Source organism: Lynx canadensis, chromosome A1, assembly GCF_007474595.2.
Source record: "Lynx canadensis isolate LIC74 chromosome A1, mLynCan4.pri.v2, whole genome shotgun sequence".
In the NCBI taxonomy this organism is placed as follows: domain Eukaryota; kingdom Metazoa; phylum Chordata; class Mammalia; order Carnivora; family Felidae; genus Lynx; species Lynx canadensis.
In genome coordinates this window covers 194,069,456-194,088,889 of record NC_044303.2, presented here as the reverse complement: position 1 = coordinate 194,088,889, position 19,434 = coordinate 194,069,456, and the positions used below count along the sequence as shown (strand labels likewise).

The 19,434-nt window shown below is 43.7% G+C and overlaps 1 protein-coding gene across 2 annotated transcripts in view; it reads left to right on the top strand.

The window, feature by feature from the left end:
- GRIA1 (glutamate ionotropic receptor AMPA type subunit 1) overlaps positions 1 to 19,434 on the top strand; it is a 306,995-nt gene that overhangs the window by 175,904 nt on the left and 111,657 nt on the right. For both annotated transcript variants that reach the window (XM_030328848.1, XM_030328844.1), the window contains exons 6-7: positions 11,904 to 12,065; positions 14,592 to 14,759. In XM_030328848.1, the coding sequence (XP_030184708.1) occupies positions 11,904 to 12,065; positions 14,592 to 14,759 (330 nt within the window). The remainder of the gene's footprint in view (positions 1 to 11,903; positions 12,066 to 14,591; positions 14,760 to 19,434) is intronic.

Here is a 19,434-nt window from a genome sequence, read left to right as displayed (position 1 = left end):
TTGCAGAGGCCTCTGATCCCAGATCCCAAAGGATCCTCATTTGCCATGTGGTCCAAGCATTCCATCAGGCAAGGCCTAGTCTGTTACTCTTCACACTCATACCTCATGGTCTAGAATAATCCACTCTAGAGACCGTTGAGAGTTTCTGTGTCCCTCCAAGAAAGGTGGATTGTATTCCCACTTTATGAGTCAGAAAAAAGAGGTTCAAGTTGCCAAAGGAACTTTTCCAAGGTTATGTGGCTAATGCTGGAATTTGAACTCAGATCTCTCTAATTCTAAAGATTAGGCGTTCTAATCTCTTCCCAAATCAGGGAAACCTTTGCAACTCTTAGGCCTGGTACTATGATTGAGCAAAACTGAGAAATAAACTCCTTTCCCCCTGAAACTGGGTTTGAATTTTGGCTCACCCACTTACTAGCTGTGTGATCTTGAGCAAGTCCCTTCACCTCTCTGTACCTCAGTTTCCTCATCTGTAGGTGAGAATATGAATACATACCTCACAAGATAATGACAAAATGAGCTACTTTGTGTCAAGTTTTAGAACCGTGAGTGCAGCAGAAGCCTGGGGTCTCATCCCAACTCTGCAACTGATCCATTATCACTTGCAAAATATCTTTGTTTTTGAGGGTCTCAATTTGTTGAAGATTTGATACAGTGTTTTCAAAAGGAATAATTGCCAAGAGGACCTTTGCAGGTGTGTAAATTATGGTGCTAGCTTCCCTGCCTCTCTCTGCTGTCCAGAGATATGAAAACAAAATCCCCAAGCCACGTGGGCTCCCTTCAGCATAAGTTAATCTCAAGCACTCAGGGTTTGCAGCCTTTGCTCTTACAAACACCTTGGCTGATTTGAAACAGCCCTTTCCATGCTGAGTTAACAGACTATTCCAGATATGCAAGACAGCGTTGGCAACTGCTCTTTCAGAGCATGCCCCCACTAGCCTAGAAGCAGAAGGGACAGATGTCTCAAAACCAATTATGGCAGGAGGTTGGGGTAATGTGTAACTAGAAGGGTTCAGTCCTTACTTCTTACTTGTACCTCTTTTTAAGACAGAAAAGCAGAGAATATAATGGAAGGAACATGGAGCCCCATGAGCTAGGGGGCTAGGTGAGTACTTACTATGTGCCAGGCATCATTCTAAGAATTTAACATATGTTAATGTAGTTTATCCTCACCACAGTCATATGACATAGATATTATAACGATCCATATTTTTGCAGTGAAGGATCCCGAGGCACAGAAAGGTGAAATAGCTTGCCTGAAGTCGCAAAGCTAGGAGGTAAAAGAACTGAGATTCCAATCCAGGCTGATGTGTGACATATGTTCCCTTTGATTCACTGCCCTTTGTGGCTCTGAATCTGAACCTCGGAACATGCATATCTTCTCCTTAGAGGGTTATTCCCTGCACTTTTCACCCGACCAAAGCCTCCTCTTTCAGGCTTCATTGCTTCCACTGAGAAGCCTTCCCTGAGCTCCAACGTCAGGTTTTGGTTCATATATTTTGCTCTACAATTACTTGGGTAATATTGGCCTTTCTTATGAAACCTTAAGTAATCTGAAAGCAAGGATCACACCTGTGATTTTCTGCTGCACCCCTTTGTCCAGTATGTGCTTTTCAGTATCAAGTACTAACAGATGAAGGAGAACATGAATGAGCAACTAGAATATTCCTTTCCCCATTCCCAGTAGATTTCAGATTTCTCGTATGTTTGGCCTTTCATTCATTTTTCACCAAGAATTCAATAGATACCTACTGTATTGAGACCTCATAAGTGCTTAAGATGGCATTTTGTCAAAAAGTGGGATTTCTGCAGTCTTTGCCTAATCGTCCCTGGACAGAAAGGCTGTGATCAATATAAAAGGAAGATGTTGGTTTAAAGCCCGCCAAGAGGGGCGCCTGGGTGGCACAGTCGGTTAAGCGTCCGACTTCAGCCAGGTCACGATCTCGCGGTCCGGGAGTTCGAGCCCCGCATCAGGCTCTGGGCTGATGGCTCAGAGCCTGGAACCTGTTTCCGATTCTGTGTCTCCCTCTCTCTCTGCTCCTCCCCCGTTCATGCTCTGTCTCTCTCTGTCCCAAAAATAAATAAACGTTGAAGGAAAAAAAATAAATAAATAAAGCCCGCCAAGAATTCCGGGCCTCACACCAAGCTGAATTTTGTATGGACCTTTGGCCCTTGTTCTGAAGTGGCCCTGGCCAGCTGTCACCTCTGACTGCAGCCAGCTAGAACACAGGTAACATAACGGGATGTTCTGGCATTCTAACCAGTACCAGGTCTGAGGATACACCGCTTCACCCATACATCAGCAGCCCAGCCTGGGGGCCCCTGACCTTCTGCCACAAAGTGGCAGCATTTTATCCTAAACCCCTGGACTGAGAGAAGTTGGTCTGTGAGGCCTTGACTTTGACAATGCTTTGTCAACAATGGACACCTGCCTGGGAAATAGGTCTATTTGTGCATTGGCAGATATCCGAACAGACGGGTACCTGCCTCCCTGGTTTCAAATGCACTTGGATCAGTTAACACTAGTGGGTTTTTTATTTTTTTTTTCCAATACAGACAGTATTTTAGCTGATTTGAACACAGCTACAATGTCTTATTGACATCGCAGGAAGCAGATATGCGTGCATGTTACCTGGGATTATGTAGGGTGAAGACACATTAAAGTTTTGGTTCGTTAAAGTGACTGAAATAGGAAAATGTGACGGCCTTATGCAGAGACATGGTGATTTGAGGACACAACTGAGTCCTCAGCTCAGGAATATTCTATGACTTCACATATATCCATATTCATGTGCACACACCTATGTGATCACAGAATTATAGATCAAAGCTGGAAGAGCCCTTAAGAGAAAAATCAACTTACTCCCTTAGGAGAAATCAACTGGCTCAGAAGTTTCCAAACTTTTTAGTTAAAAGCTCTATTTTCAAATGAAATCTTGGGAAGAACCCCAGCATGTAAAACAGATAAAAAACAGAGCTGCTTTGGTGGTAGAGGGAAGGTGGAGATCTAGGACCCCATTCTTCTGCCTTCCCCCCCCCCCCAGGCCAACAGGCCTGCAACCTGGGAACACAATTTGAATGACCATGGGTCTAGACAATACCCTTCTACTGCAGATCAATAAACTACTGCTGGGAGAGGTTGAGACCATTGCCCAAGGGCAAGCAACTCCTGAGGTTCAAAGACAGAATTTCTGTGGTTGTCCCTAAAACTGTCTTCCTGACAATTCTTATTTATGACCTAGTTCAGAATACATATGTATACTACATGGAAAAAGTCCATGAAAAGCCCTCTTTGGTCCAAAGGATAAAAGCTGAGATTCATATAAGAATCGTGAAAATGGTGAACAAAGATATTTGCTCTCTCTTCCTGCATTCCTCAGTGTGAATTAGGCAGTCCTCATCCTCCAGGTGCTTGCTGCGGATAGAGTAAGGACCAAGGCCCCTGCCTCCTGGGAGCCCCACAGTCTCTTAGTGCAGGTCAGAAGGAGGACCGCAGTCTCAGAGAGACAGGACAGGCCTCAGAGAGAGAGAAACAAAGAGATGTGGTTCACATTCCAAATAGCAGTGCATATTAAAGGAGCTGGAGGCACATGTCTTGGTCTCCTGGAAACCTGCTAATTCCTTCCTAGTGTAAAGATACAGGCCATTCCAGGTGCTTCCTTGCAGGACAGGTGGTGAATGAGTCAGAGTGACAGTACTAGTGGTTAGGAGGCCGAATGTACAGTGCTTAGAAAACAAACTCGAGTCTTGTCACTTGCTGTGACTGTGGTCTCCGCCCCTCACTAGCTGTGCTATATTGGGCAGATACTACTCCGTTCATTTAAGCCTGTTTCCTGACTTGCAAGATGGGAATGATAATAGTACTTGATTCACAAGGTTGTTGTGAGGATTAAATGAGATAATACAAATAAAGCCCTTAGCACGCTGCCCCCTACGTAGTAGGCTGGATACATCCTAGACACTATGGCAGTTGTCATTGTATCTTAGCCAAAGTCTGCCTGTCCCGACTTCTGCCTATTCATAGGTGCCGGCTTGCTTTCCAGAGTCTCAGAGAACAAATCCCCCACCTCGTCCCCATGACAGCCCTTCTGGGATTTCAGTACATCCTCCACTTACCCTCTCAGTTTTCCATTATTTCTCAGGTTGATTATCCCCACTTTTCAGGCATTTCTAATGTAACAAGACTTTTCAAACTGCACTTGCCTGTAACCATCCTCTCTCTGCAGCTGTCATCTAAGAATCTATCTGACAAGTGGGGGAAACTTGGCATGTTCAACTTGTGCCCTTCTAAGTATAAACTAAAAGTTCTTCGATTTATTCCCATGTTACCTCTTCTAGATCTCAAGGGGGGTGCGACGAGGCAGCCCTCTTCCCGGTGTCCAGGCTTGTTTAATAAACCTTCTTCCTGGCCCCTTTAACAACGCTGGATGCCCCCTCTTCTTTCTGATGGGTGTGGCGTCCACACAAGCTGGATGATGAGGGCTGAACAGCTTGACATGACCCCTTGAAAGAATCCCAGAGAAAAAGGAAATCTGGCTTTGAAGATACTGCTTTTGATCCTCCGCCAGCAGCGGTCCCATACACCTGCCTCCTGTTCTCTCCAGAGTCTTGCCTGGCCCACTGCCTGGTTTTGAAGCAGTTCTAACAACACCTAACTTCTTTTGAGGCTGTGATAATGATGATGGTGAATGTGGTGATAACAGCTAACGTTCATTAAGCACTTACTATGTGCCAGACACAGTTCTAAGTGCTTCAATGTATTCTTTTAAATCTTACAACAATTCCACGCTGTAGGTGCCATTATAGCTACATTTTGAAGACCAGAGAACTGAGCCTCGGAGAGGTTAAATAACCAGTAAGCCGCATAATCGGTTCTTTTGTTTCCAGCCACACGTGATAATTAATAGTCATAATGATAGCCCAGAGCCTCTTCATGATCCTTAAACCATTTTCTAAATCTTCACAGCTACATGAAGGCATATCCAATGTAGTTATAGTGTTAAACATCTCTTTAGGATATCATAATTATTTGAAATGCCTTTTCCTTCTAATCCTTTGAAAATTATAATTGACATAAGATAGAAGGAATGCCTGAGTTAACTACCTTACTTAATTGAGCGCTTTTACTCCCAGTCTATTCAAACAGCTGGTCATTATTGTATTGCTCCTACAGTGACATAAAAGGAGTCAGATCCCAACCCCAGCTAATCCCCTAACCCACCATACAGCCTTAGGCCACTCATGCCCCCCGCCCCCCCCCCCCATCTCACTTTCCCCATCTGTACAATGACGGGTTAAGTCTCATCTCTGACATCTTTGCTTCAGGCATCAGGAAACTGTGGTCTATGGGTCAGATCCAGCTGTCCCCTCATTTTTTTTTTTTTTTTTTTTGGCTCATGAGCTAAGAATGGTTTTTACATTTTTAAATTATTGGAAAAAAATGAAAAGAATGATATTTCATGACTTGTGAAAATTATATGAAATTCAAATTACAGTGTCCATAAATACATTTTGTTGGGACACAGCCATGCTCATTCATTTACTATTGTCTATGGCTGCTTTCATGCTATAATGGCACAGTTGAATAATTACAGCAGAAACCATATGGCCTGCAAAGACAAAAATATTCACAATCTGGCCCTTTACAGAAAATATTTGCCGACCCCTGGTCTGGATGTAGGGTAGGTGGGCACTAATAGACTTTAGGTAAATCAGAGGCTTGGGAAACATCTAACCAACCTTCAGAGGTTGGTGTCAAGGAGAGAAAACTAGAGTGTTCTCCCACAGATATTCCTTTAAGATAGAAAGCTGTCCTGGAAGGCCTGTCTTTGGCAGGGTCAGTCACTTATTCAGGGCTATTCACTGTGTCATCCACACTGTCTGAGGTCCTTTGCCCCTCTTTGGGATATTCTCTAAACACCCTCCTAAAGCCAAGCTCATGTGTTCCTTCACCAGCAAGAAAATGCAACATACTGATAAAGAAGACAGATTTTATGGGTGGACCATGGATTGAATTGTTGCTTGCTGTGTGATCTCAGAGTTTCTAGAAGTCTCTGAACCACAGCTCTTCAACATAAATTGGGATGGATACTCACTCAACTCATTTATGCAAATAAGCATCTGGTGCCTCCTGTGCATGTTCACCTCTCAGGGTTGTTTGAGGGATAAAATAAAATTATCTATATAAAGCATTTAACAGAATGCCTGGCTCAGGATAAGAACTTGGGAAATGTTTAAAATAAATCTAGGGGTGCCTGTTGACTAATTATTTCATTTTTCATTTTTAAATGACAGTAATCTTATCATTCTCAGAACGTTGTTGAGATGAAGTTATATAATTCAAATGAAATGGAACTTTGGCCATTATTGCTATTTTTATTATTCTTATGAGCAATGCTTCCGAAGCTGTGTTTCAGTAGAGCATTTAATAGGGCCAGCATTCTTTTTTCCAGACCAGGAGATAACAAATTAAGCAGGGCTCCCTTCACACATCATAACAAAGATTCAATAAATGCAACAATTTATCTTCCCTGTTCTGCCACTGCCACCCCCTCCCCCACTTTCCAGGGACTAACAGAGGACTTCTAAGCATCAAGGCACATCAGAACTATCTGAAGAGCTATATTTTTAATAGGATAAATAGGAACCATATTCACATAGTAAAAAAAAAAAAAAATATATATATATATACATATATATATATACATGTATATACACATATATATACATATATATAGACAGGTTTATTTTATATATATGTATATACACATATATATACATACACACACACACACACACACACATACATACATTACAGCAGGGTATAAAATAAAAAGCAAATGCTTGCTTTCTCCAATCTCAAACTTCTTAAAAATAACTATCTTAAACCTTTTCTGTGTTCAGTGATTCTGACGGTTTCCTCTACATTTCTACATACTAGGTCTAGGTCTCTTTCTCTTGCTTGATCAGTTTTAATTCCAGCCCTGAGTCTCCATTAGAAAGATGATGATGAACCATCTCCTACTAATCCCTACATCCAGGCCTCAGTGTTTGTTGGTTGTGCTATCATTTGGCAGTCTTCTTGATTTTTAATCTGCCAGCATTAGAGCTTTATAAAAATGCAGGTGTCCATTGCTTACCAGGGCCACTGAATGACAACTCTTAGGAATGACTATTTTGCAAGAGCTCTTTAAGATAGTCTGATGCATCCCTCAAGTTAAAGACCTCTCTCCCAACAGCCTGTAGTACATCAGCCAGATGATCTGCACTTGAACCAAGATAGTAGGCAGAGCATCCATCTCATGTTACTCTTTCGTCAGTCACATGTGGGACAGTGTGAAGTGCCAGAGAAGTGCAGATACGGCACACAGGAGAAAAGTAACATAACGGCTCCAAGAGCTCACTGGTCACAAAGCTGTATTTTGGATGAGAAACAGAGTCACTCTATAAAGAGCAGCAGCTGATACAGCTCAGCGCGGACAGCGGAAGGAGTCTGGGTTCAGGATACCTGGGTTCTCATACCATATAACTGGAAGCATCTTGTACATTTACTTCATTTTTATCCCTGAGTCACAGTGTACACATCAATAGACTCAGTACTTGGGGGAATGTTCTAAAATAGGAAAAAATGGCTCAGAATAGTAATAATTAAACTTCATAGTTTAAATCTTTAATAAAATATCATTAGCAATGTTGCATCCTTACACATGTTGTATAATTAGTAGCACAGATAAAGCAGATAAAGGAAAATATTCTAAATATCAGATGTTACTCCTCCATGGTCTTTTTTATTTTAATAAAATGACAAGGAAAATTAGAAAATGATTAATTAAACCTTGTTTAATGAGCATGCTCCAGGGAATAGAAAGAGTGAGTTGAACTTTGCAGTTAACTGGTGGGCAGACAGTTAACATGTTTATTTCCCCTTCTCAGTCAAGAACACTTATGTAGGGGCACCTGGGTGGCTCAGTCCATGAAGTGTCCAACTTTGGCCCAGGTCATGATCTCATGGTTTGTGAGTTTGAGCTCCACATCAGGCTCTGCACTGATAATGAGGAGCCTGCTTGGGATTCTCTCTCAGTCTTTCTCACTCTTCCTTTCCCCCATCTCACTCTCTCTCTCTCTCTCCAAATAAGTAAACTTAAAAAAAAAAAACAAAACACCATATATACTGGCAGAGTCTATTTACTTGCATTATAGAGAAATCAAACCTAGTCCCTATAAGAGACTTATTTCTCCGTGATGAAGGACAATGTAGGGATTCCATATTACCATTCCAGCATGAGATTTTACAGAGGGAAAATGCCAGCTATTAGATGAATGTGCATTGACCACAAGTCATTCCCTTAGTTGTTTTTACCTAATATCACAGATAGGAATTTGTTTTATGATCCTTTGTGCAATCCTTCCCAGGGGAGCACAAAGAGTTCCATTAGAGGATCCAATCAGTTTGATTAGACGTAACCGAGGTTTGGCTCTAGTAAGTAACCTTGCAGTCAGAAATTGTGGTGATGAAATTGAGTGACATTTATGTTTGAATAAACTCTGCCATTTCCTGTGGCCCCCATTATGTTCAAGATGAGGGCAGTGAGTATAAAATGCCTGGGGGCTGGTTACAGATTTTCAAGTGACAGAATAGGACTGCGGGAGATAATTTCCATTTCAGTCTCTTGATGGTTAGTTTATGAACAAGATGTTCTTTTTAAAGTTCTCTAAAAATTAAGAGAAATTTCTCAACTGTGCATTAGCTTTTAACCAGTGTGGGATTTCTCTTAGGTGGTATAATGTCTTCAAAAACATATTCTGATTCCATCTGTACTAACAACTTACTAGAAACATTGTGCAAATCAGTAGGCCTCTGTGGAAGTCTATCAACTGTGGCTACGGGAAAAGTCAACCTGAGCTGCTCTTTTCAACCAATTAAAACCATCCACTGGCATTTTCGGCCGGCTTATCATATTTCTCCTGCCTAATTAGCATTCTTGCTTGAGCATGTCTCTGGGTTTTATTCATTCACACAGCAAATATGTACTAAGCACCTACTCTGTACCAGGCATTGCTCTAGATGCTAGGCTCTAGGACACATCAATGAGAAAAAACAGAAAAGTTCCCTGTGCTCATGGAGGTGATATTCCAATGGGAGGAGGAAGACAAGGGACCACAGGAACAAAAGAGATGGTCTCAGATGGTTATAAACACTCCTGAGGTAACTCAACAGGGCACTGAGAAGGAAATGACTGGACTGGGTGGTAGAGTGATTTATTGGTTTCTTCTAGAAGCAGGACTTAAGACAAAGATTCAATTATAAGTGGTTTATTTCGGTGCCAATTAGGGAATCTGAAAAGTCAGGTAGGCACAGGATAGCAGCCAATAAAAGTACACAATCCCTTAAGGGACCTCTAGACATTGGTGTAGAATGTACCTCAGGATTACATACTCCCTCCCCCCACCCCCACCAAGGGGACAGGATCCTGGAGTACTTATCAACTAACTCTCCATCTTTCATTGGTTGAGTGCTGCTCTGGGTGTGTTTATTCCCCAACACATCTGGCTTAACCTGCACAAGGGTGAAGCAATAGATATTTGCAGTTAGTATAGAAAGTCAAATATCAGTATATTAAGGGGGAGTGGAATTGAGCAGGGTACTTCTGACAGTGTCTACCACAGAGTAGGAATTGGATCTTTAGATAAGAGGCCAGGAGGGGTGCCTGGGTAGCTCAGTTGGTTAGGCAACCAACTTTGGCTCAGATCGTGATCTCGAAGTTTATGAGATTGAGCCCCGCGTCAGGCTCTGTGCTAACAGCTCAGAGCCTGGACCCTGCTTCAGATTCTGTGTCTCCCCCTCTCTCTTCCCCTCCCCTGCTCATGCTGTGTCTCTCTGTCTCTCAATAATAAATAAACGTTAAAAAAAATTTTTAGAAAAGGGGCCAGGAAAGACCTCTCTGAAGACACTGCATGGTGACTAAGATCCTAAAGACGGAAAGGAGCCAGCCAGAGAAAGCACACTTTGAGGCAGAGAATACCTAGGACAAAGGCTCTGAGTGGAACTGATCTTGGGTTATTTATAAAATACAGATAATAAACATTAGAACTTGAGAGGCACTTGAAAGGAGGGGGGAGTATCTTTGAGTAATGAAGTTGTTTATGTCCAGAGGTTTTAAATAAGGAACTAGACTGGGGCATCTGGGTGGCTCAGTCATTTAAGAGTCTTTTTAAAATTTATTTAAAATTTTTTTAAATGTTTATTCATTTTTGAAAGACAGAGACAGAGCACAAGCAGGGGTGGGGCAGAGAGAGGGGGGTACACAGAATCTGAAGCAGGTTTCAGGTTCTGAGCTGTCAACACAGGCCTGATGCGGGGCTCGAACCCACGAACCATGAGACCATGACCTGAGCCGAAGTCAGACGCTTAACCGACTGAGCCACCCAGGTGCCCCAAGAGTCTGACTGTTGATTTTGGCTCAGGTCATGATCTCATGATTCATGAGATCGAGCCCCACGTCAGGCTCTGAGCTGAAAGCATGAGGATCCTGCTTGGGATTCTCTCTCTCCCTCTCTTACTGCCCCTCCTCTGCTCATGCTCTCTCAAAAATAAATAAACTTTAAATCAATAAGTAAATAAATAAGAAACTAAATCAAGTCAATGAGAAATTAAGAGACATGGACAGTATCGGGGTGCCTGGGTGGCTCAGTCGGTTAAGCTCTGACTTCAGCTCAGGCCATGATCTCACGGTTTGTGAGTTCGAGCCCCCTGATGGGCTCTGTGCAGACAGCTCAGAGCCTGGAGCCTGCTTCAGGTTCTGTCTCCTTCTCTCTCTGTCCCTCCCCCACTCTCACTCTGTCTCTCTCTCTCAAAAATAAACATCGAAAAAAAGAATTTAAAAAAGAGAGATGTGGACGGTATCATATGAGTTTATTGTGTATATCATGCTACACGTTTACTTGTTTGTTTATGGTCTTTCTCACTAGAATAGTGAGTTGAAAGATGAGTGAGGTAAGCCCCTCAAGAGACCTTAGTCCTTGTCCACGCTCTGCCACTGATGCACCTGATGACTTTGTGATCAATTCTCCTCCTTTGTCTCAGTTTCTTAAAGTGGCAAATAGACACCTAATTTCTACCTTATTAAGTCATAAAGTGAAGTAAGGCCATAGATATGAAAGCACTGTGCTCTATGGAATGTATTATACAAACACAAGGCTTCCCTTTTAAGGTGAAGGCCTCCTGAACTTGAATGAACTTCACCAAATCGGGAGGAAAGATTTATTCCTGGTTAAGGATCCTTTGTGGATGTTAGTCTGTGGTACAGTAAAGGGCACAGAGTGAGGGATGGTCAGAATCCAGATCAGAATCCAGCCCCTTGTGCAGACTTGCTAGTGACCTTGGGGAGCCCACAGGAGTTTGCTCCTGATGGACGTCAGATTCTTCTTCTCTCAAAAGGGTTGAGGAATGCAGGTGGTGGAGGAGACAGTTGCCTCCTTATGTTTCTATCTTGTTCCATATTTGTAGCATCATAACAATCCCACCATGACTTATTGATCACTCAGTCTGCCCCACACACTTGACGTGCATCACCACATGGCTTTTTCTCCCTAACTTCCTAACCTTCGTTATTCAGACAAGAAAACGTCAAGCAACTTAGTCCGAGTCAGTTGAACTAATGGCTCTGAATAGCAGAGCCAGCACTTTAGCCCAGGCATGGCTGGCTTCTGAGCAAGTGCCTTTAGCTGTGCTAACCAGGCACAAACTTAGTGATAACCTTCGGAAGGGGAGGAGGCACCAAGGTCTCTCCATTCAGCCGGTTTCATCTTATGGAGCAGGATGGAAAACCTGTGATCCTATAACATGATTAAATTGACTTATCTAGGCATCACGTTCTGATTTCTTTCCCCTCCTCCCTGCACAGGGTTTCATGGACATTGACTTAAACAAATTCAAGGAGAGTGGAGCAAATGTAACAGGTTTCCAGTTGGTGAACTACACAGACACCATCCCAGCCAAAATCATGCAGCAGTGGAAGAACAGCGATGCTCGCGACCACACCCGGGTGGACTGGAAGAGACCTAAGGTGAGAGAATGGGCAGCAGGCAGCAAAGGACCAACCTGGTCCCTTTGTGTGCCCCAGATTTCTGGGCACTATTAACCTTTAGGAAAGGAAAGACTTTCTAAGAAGAATAAGCTAAGGAAAATATATACATTAAGAATGAGGATGTGCTGCAAAGGTTTGACAATACAGAATGACCAATGGTTTAAACAAGATAAATGTTTTGTTTTTCTCTCATATAAACAAAATTCAGAAGTCAGCAATCCAGGGCTTATATAACAGCCCGCTATTGTCAAACACTCAAGCTTCTTCTGTCTTCTTGTTCTGCTACCTTCAGCATATGGCTGCTACCTTATAGCCCAAAATGGCTGCTGAAGCTCCAACCATTAACTCAATACTCTAACCAGCAAGATAGCAAAAAGGAAAATAAAAAGCACAATTGCTTTTTAAAAAAAAAAAACAAAAAAACCCTTTCAGAAGTCACACAAATCACCCACTCACATGCTACTAACCACATCTTAGAAACCTAGCCCCAACCTGCTACAGAGAAGCTGAAAAATGGTGTCTCTATTCTGGGCAGGGCCACTATGTGGCACAGCTCCAGGAGGGATGTGGTTTTCACTCATTTCTTTGTGAATGGAAGCTTCTTGAATTGTGCAGGAAGCTAGCCCTTCATCTGGTCAGCCACGTACCCAGCTAAAAAATAAGGAAATCTAATAAACAATATCCAGAACATCTCTGCCTCAGAACATCAGCTCCCAGTTATGCAGACCGTCTCCTTCTCATGTCCCAGGCATGAAGCTCTAAATCCTACAGCCAAAATCTATTTTGTTTGCTATTTGATAGTGGTTTTGAATAAAGACAGCAGGTAATTTTTCTTTCCCCTGTCAGACTCAATATCTTGGCAGTGTCCGTGTGGAACACTGTGTTGAGGATTCTGAGGCCAAATTTGTTTATCTGGAGCAAACAGTGAATCTTTGACAACTTTCTCTTGCCACTCGGTCAATTTCTTTTTGCGAATGGCAAGTCATTTAGCTGAGATGCTTCTCATCCTGCTCTTACTGAAACTGATTTAGCAGCTCAAACATGAAGACTTACTTCCCATACGATTTCACTCATATGTGGAACTTAAGAAACAAGACAATGAGCAAAGGGGGAAAAAAGAGAAAGAGAAACCAAGAAGAAGATTCTTAATTGTAGAGAACTGATGGTTACCAGACGGGAGGTGGGTAGGGGTGGGGGAAATAGGTGACGGGGATTAAGGAGTGCACTTGTCATGATGAGCACTGGGTACTGTATGGAAGTGTTGAATCACTGTATTGTACACCTGAGACTAATGTTACACTCTATGTTAACTGGAATTTAAATAAAAACTTTAAAAAATGAAGACTCCTTTCAATATGAGCTGAAGCAAACAAAATCACTTGTGCTTTAAAGCAATGAACAAAGCACATACCAGTTAATTAATATGTGAATACCCCACCCAACTTGCAAAAGACTGGAGATTATAAAAAAAATCAAATGTAGGGGCACCTGGGTGGCTCAATCGGTTAAGCTCCGACTTCAGCTCAGGTCATGATCTCGAGGTGCACAAGTTTGAGCCCTGTGTTGGGCTCTGTGCTGACAGCTCAGAGCCTGGAGCCTGCTTCAGATTCTGCGTCTCCCTCTCTCTCTCTCTCTCTGCCCCTCCCCTGCTCATGCTCTCTCTTTGTCAAAAATAAATGGGAAAAAAAACATTAAAAATAAATAAATGAAAATAATCAAATGTAATTTATATATATATATATATTTTTAAGTGAGAGAATCAAAGTTAAAAACTGGAAAAATACACATTCATTCTACAACTCTCTATTGTGAACTTAAAATATACCACAGAACAAGCTAGGCATTGAGGACAAATTAATGAACAAGACAGGCATGAGTTCCAAAGCCAGAAAATATTGTCCTGGATCGTTATCCTGCTTTGTTTTATCAATATCTAAGCCCCCTTTTAAAGGGAAAAAGAGAGCTATCATGAATAAGCACAAGGGGAAAGGATACAGAATGTAAACCTGCCACTTTGAGGCACATGTGGAAATAATTAAGAGCTTACCCTTCTTGGATTTTTTTTTCTTTTGCTGTCACAGGGGATAGTGGAGTAAATAGTTCCTCTCGGCTCCCAACTGTGACTGTAACAGAGAAAACCAAAATTTCTATGGGCTGTATCAGAGCTATAGATGTGATGCATTTAATCTATGCCTTCTTTTTCCAGTTGAACCAACATTTTAACATTGCAAGACTGCACACAAAAGTCTAGAATTCCAGCCTCCCTTTGGAAGTCACAACTGGCAAGGGAACTCACAGTTCAGGAGGGCAACGTTGGCTGGTGATGTGTTGCAGCAGCCCCCATCCCAGGCACAGGCTCTTCCTGGGTCACCCCTGCCCGCCCCCACTCCCGTAGCCCCCACTGAAAGCATTCTCATCACCAGGAAGCACGTTCCCAGACAGAACTCCCACCTGCCTCCCTGCCAGCTCTTTCTGACACCTAACTATCTCCATTCCTCCCACCAGTACACCTCTGCGCTCACCTACGACGGGGTGAAGGTGATGGCTGAGGCTTTTCAGAGCCTGCGGAGGCAGAGAATCGATATATCCCGCCGGGGGAATGCTGGGGACTGCCTGGCTAACCCAGCTGTGCCCTGGGGCCAGGGGATCGACATCCAAAGAGCTCTGCAGCAGGTGAGGCCGGCCCGGCTGTGGCTGCCCCTTCTTATGGGAGCCTCGTAGGGGATTTCGGCATCAATTTCAGGTGGGATGCAGCCATTTAAAAGAAAGGGTGGAGCATGCCTGAGGTTTGGACAACGACTGCATTGTGTTTGTGGCTCTTGGCATACGTGGAAGCTCATGTAGAATGTGTTTGTTTGTTTGTTTTTAAACAAAAAATAGTATGGAACTCCTGATAGTGTAAAAGCTGTATTTTCTGCTTAGGGATTATGCTGTAGTTGGAAAGAGGACTTGAAATACGTAGGGGTGAAACAGAACCATTTGAGCCGTCTCTTGGAGACTTTCCCCACCTGCCCTAGTTTTCTGTATGTCTTTGTTACCTTTGCTCTCCACGCACATTTCATGAGGGGATCCTGACAATGCTTCTCAGTACTTTCTAATCCCATTTTCTTGCTTCTCAGCATTACAATCATCAATTTTGTTTGCACTGAAGAACAGTTAAAGAACAGGAATAGAAAATGGCCATGCCTATTCTCATCAATTGGCTATGCAAAGGATTCTTAGGCTGAATCTAGATTCCACAGGGAAGAGCATAAATATTCCATCAGTGATATGTCTGCTGTGCAAGCAGGATGAAACAGTGGTACCTGTGGGCTCTGTATTGAACAGTCTTGGTTTAGAAGCTTCTGGGAGCTTGCCCTCAGCTTGATCACCCTCAGAGCAACTAGAAATCTCTTGAAGCCTCTAGAAGTCTCTAGAAACACCTCAAGTCCAGGCTGTGATTCTTGAGCTGCTGATGAATAGGCTGTACCATCTGATGCCTCCTAATAGAGAGGCTGTGTTTCCAGAGGGGAGTGGGCAAAGAGGGCAGTGCCAACTGAAAGGAATGTCCAAGTTTCAGGCACAGTGGCAACCCAGCAACAGCAAAATATTTTAGTGCTGATGCTACTCATGACCTACCCTCTGCCCCATCGAATGGAGTTGCCTGGATAAGACAGGTTTTACTTTTTTTTTTTTTTTTTTGAGACAGGGAGAGAGAAAGAGCACACAAGTGAGGGAGAGGCAGAAAGAGAGAGAGAGAGAGAGAGAGAGAGAGAGAGAGAGAGAGAGACTCCCCAACAGACTCCACATTATCAGCGTGGAGCCCAGTGAGGGGCTCGATCTCACAAACCATGAGATCATGACCTGAGCCCAAACCAAGCGTTGGACACTTAACCGACTAAGCCACCCAGGTGCCCCAAGAGTGGTTTTACTTTTGAGACTACCTTCAACAGAAAGTGAATTTGGGCTCCCAGGAGAGGAGGAGAGCGTTTCTGAACGAGGGAGGAATGTAGAGCAAAATGCACAACCGTCCCCATTCGTTTTCCAACCACACGTGCACAGCTCTAGCAATTTTAACAACCTGGGGAAAGAGCCGAGAAAGGAACATCACCAGCTGTTCCTCAGCTTGGATGAAGTGCCTTTACATGGAGGAGAATGTGTAGCTCCATTCTTGGGAATGAGGGTAAGCTGCAGCCCTGTGATGACAGAAGGAACATGCTAAGGGGTCCACCAGTAGCCCCTTCTGCTTTCTCCCCATCTCTGTGGAGGGCAGCCCCTTCACCAAGCAGCAACAGTGGACATCAGGCAGCTTCCGTATGATGGCCAAAGATGCAGCACCCGCCTTCTGACTTATTTAAAATGCTCTTCCAGGCCCCACAGGCGAGACAGATTCTGTTTGCAATGTGAGACTGGTTTCAGAAGGTCCCCGGGACTTGCCCTCAGGTTCACAACCCTCCCAGCTCCTCTCCCTCTCCCATCTTAATGTCGTCCCTGTCGTGAGGATATTCTGACATCACCATGGCAGTGATGAAGCCCAGAAAGCAGTGCAGGTAGCAAGAAGGGTTCTGAACCAGGAGGCAGGAGAGCTGGGGTCCAAGTCCAGTTGGGGCCCTGGCTCTCTGAGTGACCTTGAAATACCCATTCGTATTTCCTACACACTTCCCTTTCCTTGTCCTTGACAATGAGGACGTTGGAGAGACCACTCCCAAGTTTCAACTGTCTCTAGACATTCTAAGCTTCTTTTTCCTTCTTAATGGTCTAATCTGTGTCTTTGCGGTTAAAACGTATACTTATCCTTTGCTTCTGCCTTCAGTGGGGTTTGGGAGGGGGCAATTGCCTTAGTCAAAAGAATATGACCTTTTTTATATTTTCTTTGAGTCAAAACTTGTATCTGCTTCTCTGGCAGCCAGTCAGCTGCTCCCTGAGAACCTGTGGGCACTCTGGCCTGGGGCCAAGCAATGGAGATAAGAGAAGGCAAGACCTAACCCTTAAGAAACTCTTCAGCCTCTGTTGGGGGATGGGGTGGGTGGGGGAGAACTAGCCCCAAACACAAAACTCCAACATTCTGATCCCAAGATCAGCTGTTCAAACAGATTCCTCTTTAAATCTTTGTTAAGAATCCAGAATCGCAGTAATTTATTGCTGAATGAGACTTTAGATAAGATTACAGACTTCCATTTCCATTACTTCATAGAGGAGGCAGCTGACCAGAGTAGCAGTGACTCATCCAGGGTCACACAGCAGCTTAGCGGCAGAGGCTGGAGGAGACTCCCATCCTGCCTCCTCCTCCTGCTTCAGGCCTGTCCCTTGGCCTCTCGGCCCTTTGCTTGTACACATTGAGCCGCAGGGCCTTCCACACACGGTCATGGCCACTGTCCAGGCATTTCACCTTCTAGACCCATCTCTTGAAATAGTCACGCCACTAGTGAGCAACTGTGTGCCCACAATACACTGGGTAAATTCTGCTGATACTCAGTTCCTGGAACCTGTGGTTGAGGGCTCAGGTCTTTGCTTCCCTAATCACTGGCCTTCAAGTCACACATTGGGAAGAGGCCTATGCAGTTCAGCTTGTGTTAGAAATGGGATACATGCGAGTGAGGCCTGAAGGAATAAGCCCATTATTGTAAAAATAATGGTAGTGGCCAGTTAGCTCATCTGGTTAGAACATGGTGCTAATAAAAATAATGGTAATGCCAGCTCTGATGTGTTAAGGGCTTCTTATGTATATGAGGTTCCGAACATACTTTACATGTTTCACTCATTGAATCCTCAATATAATACTCTGAAGTAGCTAGTTTTATTAATTTATGCTTTATAAATGGAGAAAATGAGCTTCAGAGATATTTTTAAAAATTTCCCCAAATTATATAGCTGGTTAGTGGTGAAACTGGGACTCCAACCCACATCTGCTTGCTACCTCACTTTGTGTACGTAACTACCCTGAAGTCTCAGAGGTCCAGCCTAGCAGGGGAGACACGAGGGCTGTGGCCCAGCCAGCAATAGCACTTGGCCTTGGGTAATATCTATGCACCCCCATCCCCCCTTACCCTGCTGTAATTTCCCCAGCAACAGAGTGAAGATAATCAGCCACCTGCCTGCCTGACATCCAGGAGCCATTCAGAATAGTAATGAGCCCACATCCTGGAAGCCCTCTGTGCTCCAGGAAGGAGTAGGCATTAGGAAGCAGACCCATAAGTCTGCTTCTGGCTGACAGAGAAGATCCAGCTCCCCAAGTCAGGCTCTTAGCATTTGGAGGTCACAAGTCCACTGAGGATATTATTTTTAAAAGCTCTGGACTCTCTTTCTCAGAAACATGCACACATGTACATACATATATTTTTGTAGGACCAGGAGTCCGAGGACCATATTACTCCTGGAAGCCAATCCCAAGACTTCAGGTGAAGAATGCTTGCCCTAAATGATGATCAGACCTCTCGGTCTTTGTGTTTGCCATCTGTCAGTCAATGCTCAAGCCTATCAGAGTGAAGGAAGTCCCAGCATTTTGCTAGGTGAGATCTGGGGTGGCACAGGCAATAGCAGTGTAAGAGACAGTTCCTGCCTTTCAGGACTCAAAACCCAGTTTTAAATGGAAGGCAAGCTCCTGAGAAATCCTAGCTCTAAAGGTGTGGATTAAGGGCTAAATAGCATAGCCAAGCTCTCAGTCCTATCGACAGTCACAGGAGAACGCCATGACTGAGGAGTCTGGGTATCGACAAGGTTTCTTATAAGATGGGTCTGGGCATTAAATAAGGTGATCCTATAATTTATCATCCAAACTGGGACACTTTTGAGTGAAAGAAAAAGCTATTATCAATTATTCCAGAGCAGGAGTTGTAGACTGGAATGGTCTCAAGCCAGCTGAGATGGATGGTCATGAAAGCCTTAAGGGAAGGATAAATTTGAATAAAGAGCGAATCGGATTTTGGAGGATGTAAGCGTATGATATCCAGCAGGAACCAGAGTCAAGGTACAATCAAGGACTTGTGGGCATCATGTTTGGCTGTCAGGGAGTTAGAAAGAGAAGAGGTGGGTTTTCACCGTGGCTCCACCAAGCTCTAGCTTGGGGATCTTAGACTAACTACTCAACTTTCCTGGCATTGAGTTCCTTATCTCCTGAATGTACATAATCCTCTGAGCACTGCCTGCCTCATTGGCTTGTTACAAGGCTCAAATTTTTAAAAATGAAAAAATTCAAAAAAAGAAGAAGAATGCAGAAGCTTCTTTGAACATCAGGGCAACTGAATGAGATGATTAAAGCCAAGTTGTCCTTCCCATTGAGCAGATGAGAAAGTGGGAGCTCAGAGGGGTCCTGTGACTTGCCCTGGCTGGAATAACCAGGATGTGATCCACTGGGATCTAGACCACAGGC